At 51.7% G+C, this 17,267-nt stretch overlaps 1 protein-coding gene across 1 annotated transcript in view; it reads right to left on the bottom strand.

Annotated features, from left to right (window-relative positions):
- Positions 1-3,897: 3,897 nt before the first annotated feature.
- The window catches only part of LOC120915901, a 79,691-nt gene continuing 66,321 nt past the window's right edge, over positions 3,898-17,267 (bottom strand). The window contains exons 12-13 of the mRNA XM_040326714.1: positions 5,111-5,275; positions 3,898-4,251 (exon numbers count right to left, since the gene is read on the bottom strand). Of these exons, the coding sequence (XP_040182648.1) occupies positions 4,126-4,251; positions 5,111-5,275 (291 nt within the window). The 3' untranslated portion in view covers positions 3,898-4,125. The remainder of the gene's footprint in view (positions 4,252-5,110; positions 5,276-17,267) is intronic.

Genomic DNA, 17,267 nt, shown 5'->3' with positions numbered 1-17,267 from the left:
TTGGAGGAACAATCCATCTTTGGGAACCACTGTCCCTCCTCCCCCCTCAGTTGTCTCTTTTTTTGGTCTCTATAAAATGTCTCATTTAAAGCTGAACTCCAGGAACTCAACTACCTTGGAAAATGTTCTGGGTTCCCAACAAGATGCATGTCACCTCCTGGACTTACATTTTTAATGAGCGCTGGGATTGTAGCTATCGCTATTCTCACGGCACTCTTATGCTGAACCCTTTAGTTTTCCCCCCACCCCTCCTCCTCCCAATCACAGAGTGCTTTGTATGGCCTAGTCAGAAAATACAAAGCCTTCTGTGAATGGACAGTGGAGGGGAAAGGCAGGCAGAAGTGCTGTGTGTGAGAAGGCCGAGTCTCCTCTGCTAGAGAGCCTGGAGTGTAATGACAGCTGTACTTCTAGAGATCTGTAAAACTGAGGGAAGTCCAGGAGGGGGCATGAACCTTGTTGGACTTCACTCATAGTAACCAGCAAATTTTACAAAGTGACTGAAATGATTTGCCATAGATAATTATTGGTGATAAAAGCAGGCGAGGTTTAGCCCCCGTGGTCTCCTGAGTGTGGCCCCTGGCTTGCTTTTATCTGGAATCATCTCTTTAAACCTGAACTTCCATACAAATAGAATGTCCATTTCCTACCGATCACCCCGTCCTGGATTCTGACACTTCTTGGAGGGGATGGAGCTGCTATACACACACATATAGACACACAAATATACACACACACACAAACATACACACAAACATACACACACACATATAGACACACAAACATACACACACACATACATACACACACAGATATATAGACACGCATACAGACACACACACACACACACATATAGACACTCATACATACACAGACATACACACACACACACACATACATACACAGACATACACACACACACACACACACATATAGACACCCATACACACACACAAACATACAGACATACACACATACACACACATATAGACACGCATACATACACAGACATACACACATACATACACGCATACAATGTATGCGTGTATGTATGTGTGTGTGTGTGTGTGTATGTCTGTGTATGTCTGCGTGTCTATATGTGTGTATGTATGTGTGTGTGTGTATGTATGCGTGTCTATATGTGTGTGTGTGTATGCCATACATACACAGACATACACACACATATATAGACAAGCATACATACACAGACATATACACACACACACACACACACACACAGATATACACACATACATACACACACACATATAGACACCCATACACACAGACATACACACACACCCATACACACTTACAAACATACACAGACATACACACATACACAGACATACATACACACAAACATACACACACACACATTCATACATACACAGACATACATAGACACACACACACACACATTCATACATACACAGACATACACACACACACACACACACACACAGACATACACACAGACATTCACACATACACAGACATACACACACATTCATACATACACAGACACACAGACACACACACACACACACACACACACAGAGACATACACACATACATACACAGACATACACACACATATTCATACATACACACACACACACACACAGACATACACACACACACACACAGAGACATACACACATACATACACAGACATACACACACATATTCATACATACACACACATACATACACAGACATACACACACACACATTCATACATACACACGCATATACACATATATACAGACGCATTCACACAGACATACAAAAAACATACACATACACAACACAAATACACACTTCTGTCCAGAAGAAGATAATATATACACAGGAGGCCTCGGTGTTATATGAAGTACTTCTGATTTTTATTTTATGTGAACAATTATATCCCAGTATTTATATATATAAGACATGTGGTCGATCGCACAGAACACACGGATCGGATTGTCACACACATGACACAGACAAGGCACCGGATTATCAGGTAATATTTGCATTAAAGAAGAACTCCACACCATTTAGTTTTGGTTGAATAAAGAAGAGATCCGCGGCGTTCCACCTGATTGGTTGGCGGGGGATGGGTTCAGATATCTTTCTTGGCAGTTAAAAAATGTAAAAAAAAAACTCACAACCCAAAACACGATAAAAAGCTCCATAAGATACTTTTCTGTGTTTGTGGTGTGAAGAGCAGCGCGCTGTAATCAAAGCTCCGCCCCATGGGTGTGTTGTGCAAAAAACGCACGTTTGAAATACGCCCGGTGTGACCGCGGCCGCCCACCCAAATAATGAATGACAGTTATTTTCAGTGAGATGAGATATGAAAATAACTGGAAACAAAGATCCTCATCCTTGTGTAAAGCTTTGTGAATTCAGCCTCACGTCTCCACCACCATTGTACTGAATTTGGATCCAGACAAGTGAAAGGAAATGTATTCTTCTTACCCCTTTGCCCCGACTTAAATGACCCTCCCATCCCCCACCACCAACCCCCCACATAGATGAATACATACTGAGATCTGACGGCCACAGTCTCTGTTATTGGCCTCCAGTAATAAAGTCTCCCTCTACTGGCCATGTCTGTGCAGTACAGCCTCATGGACTTCTATGGGGCCATCTACTGACCTGGAGACAGAGGTAGGTGAGCCTGATAGAAGTCTATGGGCTGCACGTCACAGGCGGGGAGATATTTATTAAATACATTTTTCTCTAATGCTTTCTACGGGGCCAACCACACCTGAAACAGGATTTAACACTAAACCCTGAACTCCACCCAAAACATGTGGGGTCTATACCAGGGGTGGGCAAGGAGGAGAGGGATGGGGAGAAGAGAATAGGGAAGGGGAGGAGAGGAGAGGGAAGGAGAGGGAAGGGGAGGAGAGGGAAGCGGAGGAGAGGAGAGGGAAGGGGAGGAGAGGGAAGGGGAGGAGAGGAGAGGGGAGGAGAGGAGAGGGAAGGAGAGGGAAGGAGAGGAAAGGAGAGGAGAGGGGAGGGGAGGAGAGGGAGGGAAGGGCAGGAATGGGGAGGAGAGAATAGGGAAGGGAAGGAAAGTAGAGAGAAGGGGAGAAGTGGGAAGGGGAGGAGAGAATAGGGAAGGGGAGGAATGGGAAGGGGAGGAGTGGGAAGGGGAGGAGAGGAGAGGAAGGAGAGGGAAGGGGAGGAGAGGGAAGCGGAGGAGAGAAAAGGGGAGAAGTGGGAAGGGGAGGAGAGAATAGGGAAGGGGAGGAATGGGAAGGGGAGGAGTGGGAAGGGAAGGAAAGGAGAGAGAAAGGGAGGGGAGGAGTGGGAAGGGGAGGGAGGAGTGGAGAGGGGAGAGAAGGAGAGGAGAGGAGTTGGAAGGGAAGGAGTGAGAAGAGAAGAGAAAGGGGCAGGAGAGGGTAGGGGAGGAGTGGGAAGAGGAGGAGAGGAGAGGGAAGGGGAGAAGTGGGAAGAGGAGGAGAGAATAGGGAAGGGGAGGAAAGGAGAGAGAAGGGGAGGGGAGGAGTGTAGAGGGGAGAGAAGGAAAGAAGAGGTAAGGGCAGGAGTGGGAAGGGGAGGAGTGTGAAGAGGAGGAGAGAAAAGGGTAGGAGAGGGAAGGGGAGGAATGGGAAGGGGAGGAGAGAAGAGCAAAGGGGAGAAGTGGGAAGGGCAGGAGAGGGAAGTTGCGGAGTCGGAAGTAGAGGAGTGGGAAGTGAAGGGAAGGAGTGGAGAGGAAAGGGGAGGAGTGGGAAAGGGAGGAGAGGAGTGGGAAGGGGAGGAGTAGAGAGGGAAGGGGAGGAGAGGAGTGGGAGGGGAAGGGAAGGAGAGAAGAGGAAAGGGGAGGAGTGGGAAGGGAAGGGGAGGAGTAGAGAGGGAAGGGAAGGAGAGAAGAGGAAGGGGAGGGGCGGATGGGACCCCCCTCCCCCAAGCTGCACCTCCATAATGTAGTCATGGATAACCCCCCCGTATTTCTTCCATGGCGGTTTCTTCTGTTTAATGATAATAGAGCCCATTGATTGTAATATTCAGTGTGAAGAGTTGTGTGCTCCTCCTTGGATGCAATCATTACATTAGGAGGCACCTTGGACTGAGCAGTACAGTCTGCACCGGTGATGAACGGGCCCCAGGCGGCAGCCATTGTTGCGGTAGTCACACCTCATCGCTGTCTATATTCACCACACAGTTCTCCCTCCGCGATCTCTCAGCGTGAAACACCAGCAGGTGACTGCGCAGAGTGTCCTCCGGGCCGGTGACAATACAGGACGGGTCATCATTCTGTAGAGAGAGGTCAGATCATCATCGTGGGTCTGATCGATAATTCCACATTTTATTATCATTCTTACAATTTCTGACTCGCCGTGTTTCTATTTTGTATCACTTGCAGTGTTGCCCTTCCCCCCGCTACAGAATGTGATACTCCAGGAGGAGTCCTAGAATAGCCCCTCCCTCCTTAATCATCATAGCCCCCCCCCCCCAATCTCATCTTCTGCACGTGTATAATTATTGTCTGTGCTGGCCCAGCTCCTCTACCCCTCCCCTTACTTCCCTTTTATGTGGCTGCTGGGGGAACATTGAAGGAGAACGCTAGTGATGCGTGAGTGAGTCTGATGACATCACATCCAAGATGGCGGCAGCGGCCGCGGTCTCATGCCCCGTACACACCATCACTTTATGTGATGAAAAAAAACGACACTTTCTGTGAAGTAAAAAATGACGTTTTTGAAACTTCAATTTTCAAAGACGAAGTTGCCTACACACCATCGTTTTTCTCACAATGTTCTTGCAAAGTGAGGTTACGTTCACCACGTTTTTCCATTGAAGTAGCTTCTGGGCATGCGTGGATGAAAAAACGTCTTAGAAAACGAAGTTTTTTGCTACACACGGTCAATTTCTGTGAAGTAAAAAGTGCACTTTTGAAAAACGACACATAAAATTGAAGCATGCTTCAATTTTTTTTGGTCGTTTTTTACAAGACATAAAACGACGTTTTTCCCCCACACACGGTCAATTAAAGTGACGTTTTTAAAAACGTCATTTTTTTTCATCACATAAAGTGATGGTGTGTACGGGGCATCAGGGTTTGGATGTCTAGGGGAGGAAAACGATCGGTGATCGGGTCTCTATTCATACTCACAGCGACAGCAGAGATGAAGGCTTCGATGAGATAATAATCGGCTCCATCGTGACCCCCCAGGTAGGGCGGGACAAACGGGTTCTTCCTGGGCTGGTGTGTGACCTCCTCATTGGTCAGGAACTTGTAGACTGTGATGGGGCCCCTCCCCCGATGGCTCAGCTCACCCTTCAATAAGAGAAAATGAGAGGAGGTGATAATGATCAATGAATGTTATTGATGAGGACGGCCGCGAGCTGCACTGTGCGGTGGATTCACATTTCCCTGCACAGTCCCCTATAATACGGCTGCAATACTCACCTCCTCCCTGGGGCTGGACGACGCCTGCGCTTTGTTCCGTTCGGATGAATTTTCATTTTCCGGAAATTCGAATGTATCCAAATATCCAAATTAGAATAATACCGAATCCCAAATAAGGAACTTCCAATTCAGACAAAATATGAATACTTTTCCAATTTCCAAAGAGAAAAAAATAGAAAATAAAGGAAAAGGGTGAAAAAATAGATTTGTTTCTATTCTATTTTATTATTTTTGGAAATTGGAAAACGAAAAAATGAAACGAATCCCGAAAACAAATTAAATGAATTTCTGTAAATAACGAATCAAAACGAAACAAAACACATTTCTTCATCCTGCACAAGTCTATATTGTGCCCTTCCCCCCCTGCAGTCATTCCATTCTGCCACTAGATGTCCTCTGCGTCTCACATTGAATGACACCCAGAGGACCAACGAGTGCAGGGTGTCATGGACCCGCCTCCTCAGGTGATGTCACAGTAATAATGATATAGAGAGGGACACTGACTGCATTACTGAGGAGCCCCCCCCCCCCCCCCCCCGGGCACTACACTCCAGGCAGATATCTACATGTGATCCTCACATGACCGGCCTGAGGAGTCTCCAGGAGGGGAGGGGACTGGGAGGCGAGGGGGAGGGAGCCTAACCCTGCTTTATACTTCTCCGCAACTTTATCCCTGACCTGTCTGTTCCTCGGCCTTCATGATGCTGTTTGTTCACGAATGTTCTCTAACAAACCTCTGAGGGCTTCACAGAACAGCTGTATTTATACTGAGATTACATGACACACAGGGGGACTCTATTTACTAATTAGGTGTCTTCTGAAGGCGATTGGTTCCTCTAGATTTTAGGTATCAGAGTAAAGGGGGCGCCATACAAATGCCCCTCCCCCCCACACTTTTCACAGATTTATTTGTATCATTTTCCTTCCACTTCACAATTATGTGACACTTTGTGTCTCTCACATAAAATCCCAATAAAATACATTTACGCTTTTGACTGTAACATGACAAAGTGTGGGAAATTTTAAGGGGTGTGAATACTTTTTCTAGGCTCTGTATATAGAGGGGTATGAATACTTTTTCCAGGCTCTGTGTATAGAGGGGTATGAATACTTTTTCCTGTCTCTGTATATAGAGGGGTATGAATACTTTTTCCTGTCTCTGTATATAGAGGGGTATGAATACTTTTCCCAGGCTCTGTATATAGAGGGGTATGAATACTTTTTCCTGTCTCTGTATATAGAGGGGTATGAATACTTTTTCCAGGCTCTGTATATAGAGGGGTATGAATACTTTTTCCTGTCTCTGTATATAGAGGGGTATGAATACTTTTTCCTGTCTCTGTGTATAGAGGGGTATGAATACTTTTTCCTGTCTCTGTATATAGAGGGGTATGAATACTTTTTCCAGGCCCTGTGTATAGAGGGGTATGAATACTTTTTCCTGTCTCTGTATATAGAGGGGTATGAATACTTTGTCCAGGCCCTGTGTATAGAGGGGTATGAATACTTTTTCCAGGCTCTGTATACAGAGGGGTATGAATACTTTGTCCAGGCCCTGTGTATAGAGGGGTATGAATACTTTTTCCAGGCTCTGTGTATAGAGGGGTATGAATACTTTTCCCAGGCTCTGTATATAGAGGGGTATGAATACTTTTTCCTGTCTCTGTATATAGAGGGGTATGAATACTTTTTCCAGGCTCTGTATATAGAGGGGTATGAATACTTTTTCCTGTCTCTGTGTATAGAGGGGTATGAATACTTTTTCCTGTCTCTGTATATAGAGGGGTATGAATACTTTTTCCTGTCTCTGTGTATAGAGGGGTATGAATACTTTTTCCTGTCTCTGTATATAGAGGGGTATGAATACTTTTTCCAGGCCCTGTGTATAGAGGGGTATGAATACTTTTTCCTGTCTCTGTATATAGAGGGGTATGAATACTTTTTCCAGGCTCTGTATATAGAGGGGTATGAATACTTTGTCCAGGCCCTGTGTATAGAGGGGTATGAATACTTTTTCCAGGCTCTGTATACAGAGGGGTATGAATACTTTTTCCAGGCTCTGTGTATAGAGGGGGTATGAATACTTTTTCCTGTCTCTGTGTATAGAGGGGTATGAATACTTTTTCCTGTCTCTGTGTATAGAGGGGTATGAATACTTTTTCCAGGCGCTGTATATAGAGGGGTATGAATACTTTTTCCTGTCTCTGTGTATAGAGGGGTATGAATACTTTTTCCTGTCTCTGTATATAGAGGGGTATGAATACTTTTTCCAGGCGCTGTATATAGAGGGGTATGAATACTTTTTCCTGTCTCTGTGTATAGAGGGGTATGAATACTTTTTCCTGTCTCTGTGTATAGAGGGGTGTGAATACTTTTTCCAGGCGCTGTATATAGAGGGGTATGAATACTTTTTCCTGTCTCTGTATATAGAGGGGTATGAATACTTTTTCCAGGCGCTGTATATAGAGGGGTGTGAATACTTTTTCCTGTCTCTGTCTATAGAGGGGTATGAATACTTTTTCCAGGCGCTGTATATAGAGGGGTATGAATACTTTTTCCAGGCGCTGTCTATAGAGGGGTATGAATACTTTTTCCTGTCTCTGTCTATAGAGGGGTATGAATACTTTTTCCTGTCTCTGTGTATAGAGGGGTATGAATACTTTTTCCACCACACTGGCCCCCGCTATGAAATCAGGCGTTCTTGGCCTGCAGTTCCACATTTGAACACCGGATGTCACTGGTGATGCACAACAAGAACACTGACAGACAATGTAACAGAAGAAATACAATAAAAGTAGCAAAATAAAAAAAGATGAAACATTTGTTTAAAAACAAAATAAATCATTATGGGGGGAACCCTGGTACCGGCGCTTATACACCCCCTGTATACAATATATATATATACACCCCCTGTATACAGCATATATATATACACACACCCCCTGTATACAGTATATATATATACACACCCTGTATACAGTATATATATATACACACCCCCTGTATACAGTATATATATATACACACCCCCTGTATACAGTATATATATATACACACACCCCCTGTATACAGTATATATATATATACACCCCCTGTATACAGCATATATATATACACACACCCCCTGTATACAGTATATATATATACACACCCTGTATACAGTATATATATATACACACCCCCTGTATACAGTATATATATATACACACCCCCTGTATACAGTATATATATATATACACCCCCTGTATACAGTATATATATATACACACCCTGTATACAGTATATATATATACACACCCCCTGTATACAGTATATATATATACACACCCCCTGTATACAGTATATATATATATACACCCCCTGTATACAGTATATATATATATACACCCCCTGTATACAGTATATATATATACACACCCCCTGTATACAGTATATATATATACACACACCCCCTGTATACAGTATATATATATATACACACCCCCTGTATACAGTATATATATATACACACACCCCCTGTATACAGTATATATATATATATACCCCCCTGTATACAGTATATATATATATACACCCCCTTACACTAATACTTTGATGTTACTCCGGCACTCTGTGTTTTTGGGGGAGGAGTCTATCAGCATGGCACATCCTGATTTGGCCATATTTGCCCAAAAACACTCCAAATCTGTCAGATGGTGAGGACATCTCCTGGGCACAGCCCTCTTCCCATCACCCCACAGATCTTCTATGGGATTGAGGTCTGGGCTCTGGCTGGGAATCTTCTTCTGGTCAAGCTGTTCCTTTGTTGATTTGGTGAAAGATGAAGTTCCTCTTCATGTTCAGCTTTCTAGCAGAAGCCTTAAAGTGTTTGTAAACCCTGTACAACCCCTTTTACCTGCAGGTAGGCCTAGATTACGACTCACCTGTAGGTGCTCAAAATATCTCCCAGACCCCCATGGTTTAGGAGATATTTACAAATGAGTTGGGCGCAGGCGCACTTTAGAAACCTTTAGAAAGCACGAGCGTGCCGTTTCTGGAGGAGATCATGCCGTGACTGGCGGCTCCTGCGCGCATGCACAGGAGTGACGTCATAGTGGCTCTGGCCAATCACAGCGCTGGAGCCGCGATACCCGGAAGGAAGATGGACGCTTCGTGGAAGAGGACAAAAGAGAAGTTTCCCCTAAGCGGACTTTTAAGGCACTATTGGTGTCTTTGTGGAAGACACCAATCTGATGATTGGAAGATCTCTGAGGACCATGGATTCTGCTGGAGGATAAGAAAATGTCAGGAAAGACCTACGAGAACAGCAGAACTTTATTTCGGGTAATCAGAGGGACTTTATATGATGGGAGGTGTGTACTGACTCCTATAGATCATGAGATTGAATGTGATTGGTTCATTCTGAACACAGCGACACCCCCCGTTATAAGAGGGTGTCCATACTTATGTGACCACATTATTTATTTATTTTTACTTCCCCCCCCAAAGATTTCAGTTTGTTGTTCAACTGAGTTGTACAATTTATCCGTCACATTAACCACTTGAGACCCGCGCTATAGACAAAAGACGTCAACAGCGCGGCTCTCAAGTGCCAAGTGGACGTCTTTGGATGTCTTTTTCTGTGCATTACCCGCGCGCGACACTGGGGGGCGTGCAGCGGGTAAACACTGTCCCGGCGCATCACTGGGAAGCCGATGCGTGTACCTGGCGGCCGCGATGTCCGCCGGGTACACGCGATCGGCGGTGACACAGCAGGGACGTGGAGCTCTGTGTAATGATGGGGTGTAAACACAGAGCTCCACGTGCTGTCAGAGGAGAGGAGACCGATCTGTGTCCCCTGTACATAGAGACACAGGATCGTCACCTCCCCCAGTCACCCCCCTCCCCCACACAGTTAGAACACACCCAGGGAACACATTTAATCCCTTCCTCACCCCCTAGTGTTAACCCCTTCCCTGCCAGTCACATTTATACAGTAATTAGTGCATTTTTATAGCACTGATCGCTGTATAAATGTGAATGGCGCCAAATTTGTGTCAAAAGTGTCCGATACGTCCGCCGCAATATCGCAGTCCCAATAAAAATCGCAGATCGCCGCCATTACTAGTAAAAAAAAAAAAAAAATCATAATTCTGTTCCCCATTTTGTAGGCGCTATAACTTTTGCGCAAACCAGTCGCTTATTGCGCTTTTTTCTTTTACAAAAATACGTCAAAAAATACGTATCGGCCTTAACTGAGAAAAAAATAGTTTTTTTTTTTTTAAAATTGGGATATTTATTATAGCAACAAGTAAAAAATATATATATATTTTTTTTTAAATTGTCGCTCTATTTTTGTTTACAGCGCAAAAAATAAAAACCGCAGAGGTGATCAAATACCACCGAAAGAAATCTCTATTTGTGGGGAAAAAAGGACGCCAACTTTGTTTGGGAGCCACGTCGCCACGACCGCGCAAATGTCAGTTAAAGCGACGCAGTGCCGGAAGCTGAAATTTCGCCTGCGCACGAAGGGGGTTTATGTGCCCAGTAAGCAAGGGGTTAAAGGTGGGGAAAGTTCTGAAATTATTTATCTTTGTCTCGTTTTTTTACATCACAGAAACCTGAAATTTTACCCCCCAGGGTGTGTAGACTTTTTATATCCACTGTATATATATATACCACCCATATACTATATATATATATATACCACCCATGTATATTTAGAAGCTACAAATAGCAATGGGGGAGATGAAACAGCAGAAGGAGACCCCATAGTGAGTCCTGCCTCTGGGGTCGGAGGGGGGAGGGGGGAGGATGGGACGCGTCCCCCGTGCCGCCGTTGTGCGAAGCGCGGCGTGTTTATATTTCCTAGTGAAGTGGATTATAGAGTTGAATAGACACAGAACTCCCTCCGCTGTGTACAGGAGACTCCATGGGAACCACACAAAGAGTTCAGGGAGAGATCACACTCCACTTCCCAACCCCCCCATTCATCCCCCGACCCCAATATACAGATCAGGGGAGGGGGAGGGGGGGATTATAGGGGGGGGGTCAGGGACCATTAGCATTAGAACAGTAACATTCCCCTTCATTCTCTATACAGGCAATACGCCGGCCTGCAGCTCCTCAGAGGATAATGGCGTCTCGGGGGGGGGGGGGGGGGGGGGAGGGAAATGAGATCCACTCAGCGGGTCGCCTTTCTTCTCTCCGAAGGTTCAAATGCAAAACATTCATGGCTCACATTTTATACATTTCTTCCACTAAATGGATTGTACAAGCAGGACGTCCTTTCCTGACCCCGCTTACACCCTTCCCCGCCCCCGTCCTTCCCCGCCCCCACTTACATCCTACCCCGCCCCCGTCCTTCCCCTACCCCGCTTACACCCTACCCCGCCCCCGTCCTTCCCTGACCCCGCTTACACCCTTCCCCGCCCCCGTCCTTCCCCGACCCCGCTTACACCCTTCCCCGCCCCCGTCCTTCCCCTACCCCGCTTACACCCTACCCCGCCCCCGTCCTTCCCCGACCCCGCTTACACCCTTCCCCGCCCCCGTCCTTCCCCGACCCCGCTTACACCCTACCCCGCCCCCGTCCTTCCCCGACCCCGCTTACACCCTTCCCCGCCCCCGTCCTTCCCCGACCCCGCTTACACCCTACCCCGCCCTTCCCTGACCCCGCTTACACCCTTCCCCGCCCCCGTCCTTCCCCGACCCCGCTTACACCCTTCCCCGCCCCCGTCCTTCCCCTACCCCGCTTACACCCTTCCCCGCCCCCGTCCTTCCCCGACCCCGCTTACACCCTTCCCCGCCCCCGTCCTTCCCCGACCCCGCTTACACCCTACCCCGCCCCCGTCCTTCCCCGACCCCGCTTACACCCTTCCCCGCCCCCGTCCTTCCCCGACCCCGCTTACACCCTTCCCCGCCCCCGTCCTTCCCCGACCCCGCTTACACCCTACCCCGCCCCCGTCCTTCCCCGACCCCGCTTACACCCTTCCCCGCCCCCGTCCTTCCCCTACCCCGCTTACACCCTACCCCGCCCCCGTCCTTCCCCGACCCCGCTTACACCCTTCCCCGCCCCCGTCCTTCCCCGACCCCGCTTACACCCTACCCCGCCCCCGTCCTTCCCCGACCCCGCTTACACCCTTCCCCGCCCCCGTCCTTCCCCGACCCCGCTTACACCCTACCCCGCCCTTCCCTGACCCCGCTTACACCCTTCCCCGCCCCCGTCCTTCCCCGACCCCGCTTACACCCTTCCCCGCCCCCGTCCTTCCCCTACCCCGCTTACACCCTTCCCCGCCCCCGTCCTTCCCCGACCCCGCTTACACCCTTCCCCGCCCCCGTCCTTCCCCGACCCCGCTTACACCCTACCCCGCCCCCGTCCTTCCCCGACCCCGCTTACACCCTTCCCCGCCCCCGTCCTTCCCCGACCCCGCTTACACCCTTCCCCGCCCCCGTCCTTCCCCGACCCCGCTTACACCCTACCCCGCCCCCGTCCTTCCCCGACCCCGCTTACACCCTTCCCCGCCCCCGTCCTTCCCCGACCCCGCTTACACCCTTCCCCGCCCCCGTCCTTCCCCGACCCCGCTTACACCCTACCCCGCCCCCGTCCTTCCCCGACCCCGCTTACACCCTTCCCCGCCCCCGTCCTTCCCCGACCCCGCTTACACCCTTCCCCGCCCCCATCCTTCCCCGACCCCGCTTACACCCTTCCCCGCCCCCGTCCTTCCCCGACCCCGCTTACACCCTTCCCCGCCCCTGTCCTTCCCCGACCCCGCTTACACCCTTCCCCGCCCCCGTCCTTCCCCGACCCCGCTTACACCCTTCCCCGCCCCTGTCCTTCCCCGACCCCGCTTACACCCTTCCCCGCCCCCGTCCTTCCCCTACCCCGCTTACACCCTACCCCGCCCCCGTCCTTCCCCGACCCCGCTTACACCCTACCCCGCCCCCGTCCTTCCCCGACCCCGCTTACACCCTACCCCGCCCCCGTCCTTCCCCGACCCCGCTTACACCCTTCCCCGCCCCTGTCCTTCCCTGACCCCGCTTACACCCTACCCCGCCCCCGTCCTTCCCCGACCCCGCTTACACCCTACCCCGCCCCCGTCCTTCCCCGACCCCGCTTACACCCTTCCCCGCCCCCATCCTTCCCCGCCCCCGCTTACACCCTTCCGCGCCCCCGTCCTTCCCCGACCCCGCTTATACCCTTCCCCGCCCCCGTCCTTCCCCTACCCCGCTTACACCCTTCCCCGCCCCCGTCCTTCCCCTACCCCGCTTACACCCTACCCCGCCCCCGTCCTTCCCCGACCCCGCTTACACCCTTCCCCGCCCCCGTCCTTCCCCGACCCCGCTTACACCCTACCCCGCCCCCGTCCTTCCCCGACCCCGCTTACACCCTTCCCCGCCCCCGTCCTTCCCCGACCCCGCTTACACCCTACCCCGCCCTTCCCTGACCCCGCTTACACCCTTCCCCGCCCCCGTCCTTCCCCGACCCCGCTTACACCCTTCCCCGCCCCCGTCCTTCCCCTACCCCGCTTACACCCTTCCCCGCCCCCGTCCTTCCCCGACCCCGCTTACACCCTTCCCCGCCCCCGTCCTTCCCCGACCCCGCTTACACCCTACCCCGCCCCCGTCCTTCCCCAACCCCGCTTACACCCTTCCCCGCCCCCGTCCTTCCCCGACCCCGCTTACACCCTTCCCCGCCCCCGTCCTTCCCCGACCCCGCTTACACCCTACCCCGCCCCCGTCCTTCCCCGACCCCGCTTACACCCTTCCCCGCCCCCGTCCTTCCCCGACCCCGCTTACACCCTTCCCCGCCCCCGTCCTTCCCCGACCCCGCTTACACCCTACCCCGCCCCCGTCCTTCCCCGACCCCGCTTACACCCTTCCCCGCCCCCGTCCTTCCCCGACCCCGCTTACACCCTTCCCCGCCCCCATCCTTCCCCGACCCCGCTTACACCCTTCCCCGCCCCCGTCCTTCCCCGACCCCGCTTACACCCTTCCCCGCCCCTGTCCTTCCCCGACCCCGCTTACACCCTTCCCCGCCCCCGTCCTTCCCCGACCCCGCTTACACCCTTCCCCGCCCCTGTCCTTCCCCGACCCCGCTTACACCCTTCCCCGCCCCCGTCCTTCCCCTACCCCGCTTACACCCTACCCCGCCCCCGTCCTTCCCCGACCCCGCTTACACCCTACCCCGCCCCCGTCCTTCCCCGACCCCGCTTACACCCTACCCCGCCCCCGTCCTTCCCCGACCCCGCTTACACCCTTCCCCGCCCCTGTCCTTCCCTGACCCCGCTTACACCCTACCCCGCCCCCGTCCTTCCCCGACCCCGCTTACACCCTACCCCGCCCCCGTCCTTCCCCGACCCCGCTTACACCCTTCCCCGCCCCCATCCTTCCCCGCCCCCGCTTACACCCTTCCGCGCCCCCGTCCTTCCCCGACCCCGCTTATACCCTTCCCCGCCCCCGTCCTTCCCCTACCCCGCTTACACCCTTCCCCGCCCCCGTCCTTCCCCGACCCCGCTTACACCCTACCCCGCCCCCGTCCTTCCCCGACCCCGCTTATACCCTTCCCTGCCCCCGTCCTTCCCTGACCCAATACTTCCCCGCCCCCGTCCTTCCCCGACCCCACTTACACCCTTCCCCGCCCCCATCCTTCCCCAACCCCGCTTACACCCTTCCCAGCCCCCGTCCTTCCCCGCCCTTCCCCGACCCCGCTTACACCCTTCCCCGCCCCCGTCCTTCCCCAACCCTGACTCCTTCCTTCCCGACCCTGCTCCCATCCTTCCCTCATCCCACTTCACTCCTTCCCTGATCCCGCTTCCGTCCTTCCCCAACCCTGCTCTGTACTTTCCCGACCCCGCTCCCTTTCTTCCCCGACCCCGCTCCGTCCTTTTCCGACCCAGCTCCCGTCCTTCCCTGACCCCGCTCCCCTTCTTCCCCGACCCCGCTCCGTCCTTTTCCGACCCAGCTCCCGTCCTTCCCTGACCCCGCTCCCTTTCTTCCCCGACCCCGCTCCGTCCTTTTCCGACCCAGCTCCCGTCCTTCCCTGACCCCGCTCCCCTTCTTCCCCGACCCCGCTCCCTTCCCCGACCCCGCTCCCTTCATTCCCTGCTCCCGTCCTTCCCCGACCCTGCAATGGATTATAGTGGTTATACAGCCTATGTCCCGGCTCAGTCCACATTCTCTGCGCTGGAGAACTTATCATGCATTATACGTCACTGAGGGACGTGATATAGACCTGATTTACTAAAGACTGGAGCAGAATTCCCTCCGCCATCCAGTCCTGGGAAATCCCACCGCATTGGACTTCCTAAACTCAGGAAAACCGATGCGGAGTTACCGGGATTGGATGGTGTCCGCTCTGACATTCGATCTTCTATGAAGTCTCTCCGGTGGCAGAATTCCCGATCATCCCGCAGACAATACCATACCGGGGGTCCCAGAACAGGAAAATCCATTAATGTATACACCCATCCCCCGCCAGAGGCAGCCCGACCCCTCCTGACCCCAGGCTGCTGCTAATGAGCCATATGTTGGAGCGCGCCGCGCAGCAGAGATAATGGCGCTCCGTCTTCTGGACTAACGAGGATGTGGCTTTTATGACCTCATGGAAGCCGCCGCCTGTATATAATGTTGGGGACATGTTCAGATATTGGGGGGGTTTGGGGGTCTCGGGGATTCCAATTCCAGGTGTGTACTGGTGTTCCCAGCTCCGCCCCTTTATAGCCACTTAAAGTGGTACTAAAGCTTTGTTTTTTTAATAACCTGTCATAGAGTGGCCCCGATCCTCCTCTTCTGGGGTCCCACGGCCAGGGCCATCTTAATAGCATCATGGGCCCTTGGGCAAAGTAATGCTCTGGGGCCCCTAAAATGATGACAGTGCAGGTAAACAGACATCTATCTGCCTCCCCTGTGTATCTATCACTCTCAGTGCCATCATGGGGGCCCCCAATTCTGGGGCAGCGTGGGCTCAAGGACCAGCTGCTTTGGGGAAAGTGCAGGGGCCCCCCATGCAGCTGGGCCCCTGGGCAGTGCCCAGGTGTGCCCTCTCATAAGACAGCCCTGCCCACGGCGGCTCTTCCCCGCAAGAGATAACCCCCTCTAGGAACCTCTCTCCCAAGGGGGTTAGCTTGCGGGCGCGCTCCGGTGCCATACAAATCAGCGTCCATAGCCGCAGATTGTATGACTCAGCCACGCCCCCCGGCGCCCGCATCATTGGATTTGATTGACAGCAGCGGGAGCCAATGGCTGCACTGCTATCAATCTATCCAATGAAGTGCCGAGAAGCCGCGGAGAGAGCGACGTGGGATCGCGCCCACAGAGATTCGGGGGTCAGGTAAGTAAAACGGGGGGGGGGCGGTGACTGCGAGGTGTTCTGTTTACAACCCCTTTAAGGACCGCCCCTTTTCTGGCACTTTTTATTTACAAGTAACAATAGAACCCCCAAACATCGTATATTTATATTTTTTAACAGAAACCCGAGAGAATAAAATGCTGATTGATGCCATTGTTTTATGTTGCGCGGTATTTGTGCGGCACTTTTCTTCTTTTTTGGAAATAATAAACTTTAATTCATTTCAATGCAAAAAAAAAAAAACCACACTGGGGTAGATTCAGGTACCTTTGCGCATTTTTTACGGAGGCGCAGGGCAATGTTTTTGCCCTGCGCCCCGGCAAATTTTCTGCGCTACCCGCGATTCACGGAGCAGTAGCTCCGTAAATTGCGTGGGCGCTCCGGCAAAATGCCCGGCGTAAGCGCGCGCAATTTAAATGATCCCGTAGGGGGTGGGAATCATTTAAATTAGGCGTGTTCCCGCGCCGATCGTAGAGCGAATGCTCCGTCAGGAAACTTTCCCGACGTGCATTGCGGCAAATGACGTCGCAAGGA

This window comes from Rana temporaria, chromosome 10 (assembly GCF_905171775.1).
Source record: "Rana temporaria chromosome 10, aRanTem1.1, whole genome shotgun sequence".
Classification (NCBI taxonomy): Eukaryota; Metazoa; Chordata; class Amphibia; order Anura; family Ranidae; genus Rana; species Rana temporaria.
This window is presented reverse-complemented; position numbering and strand designations above follow the sequence as displayed.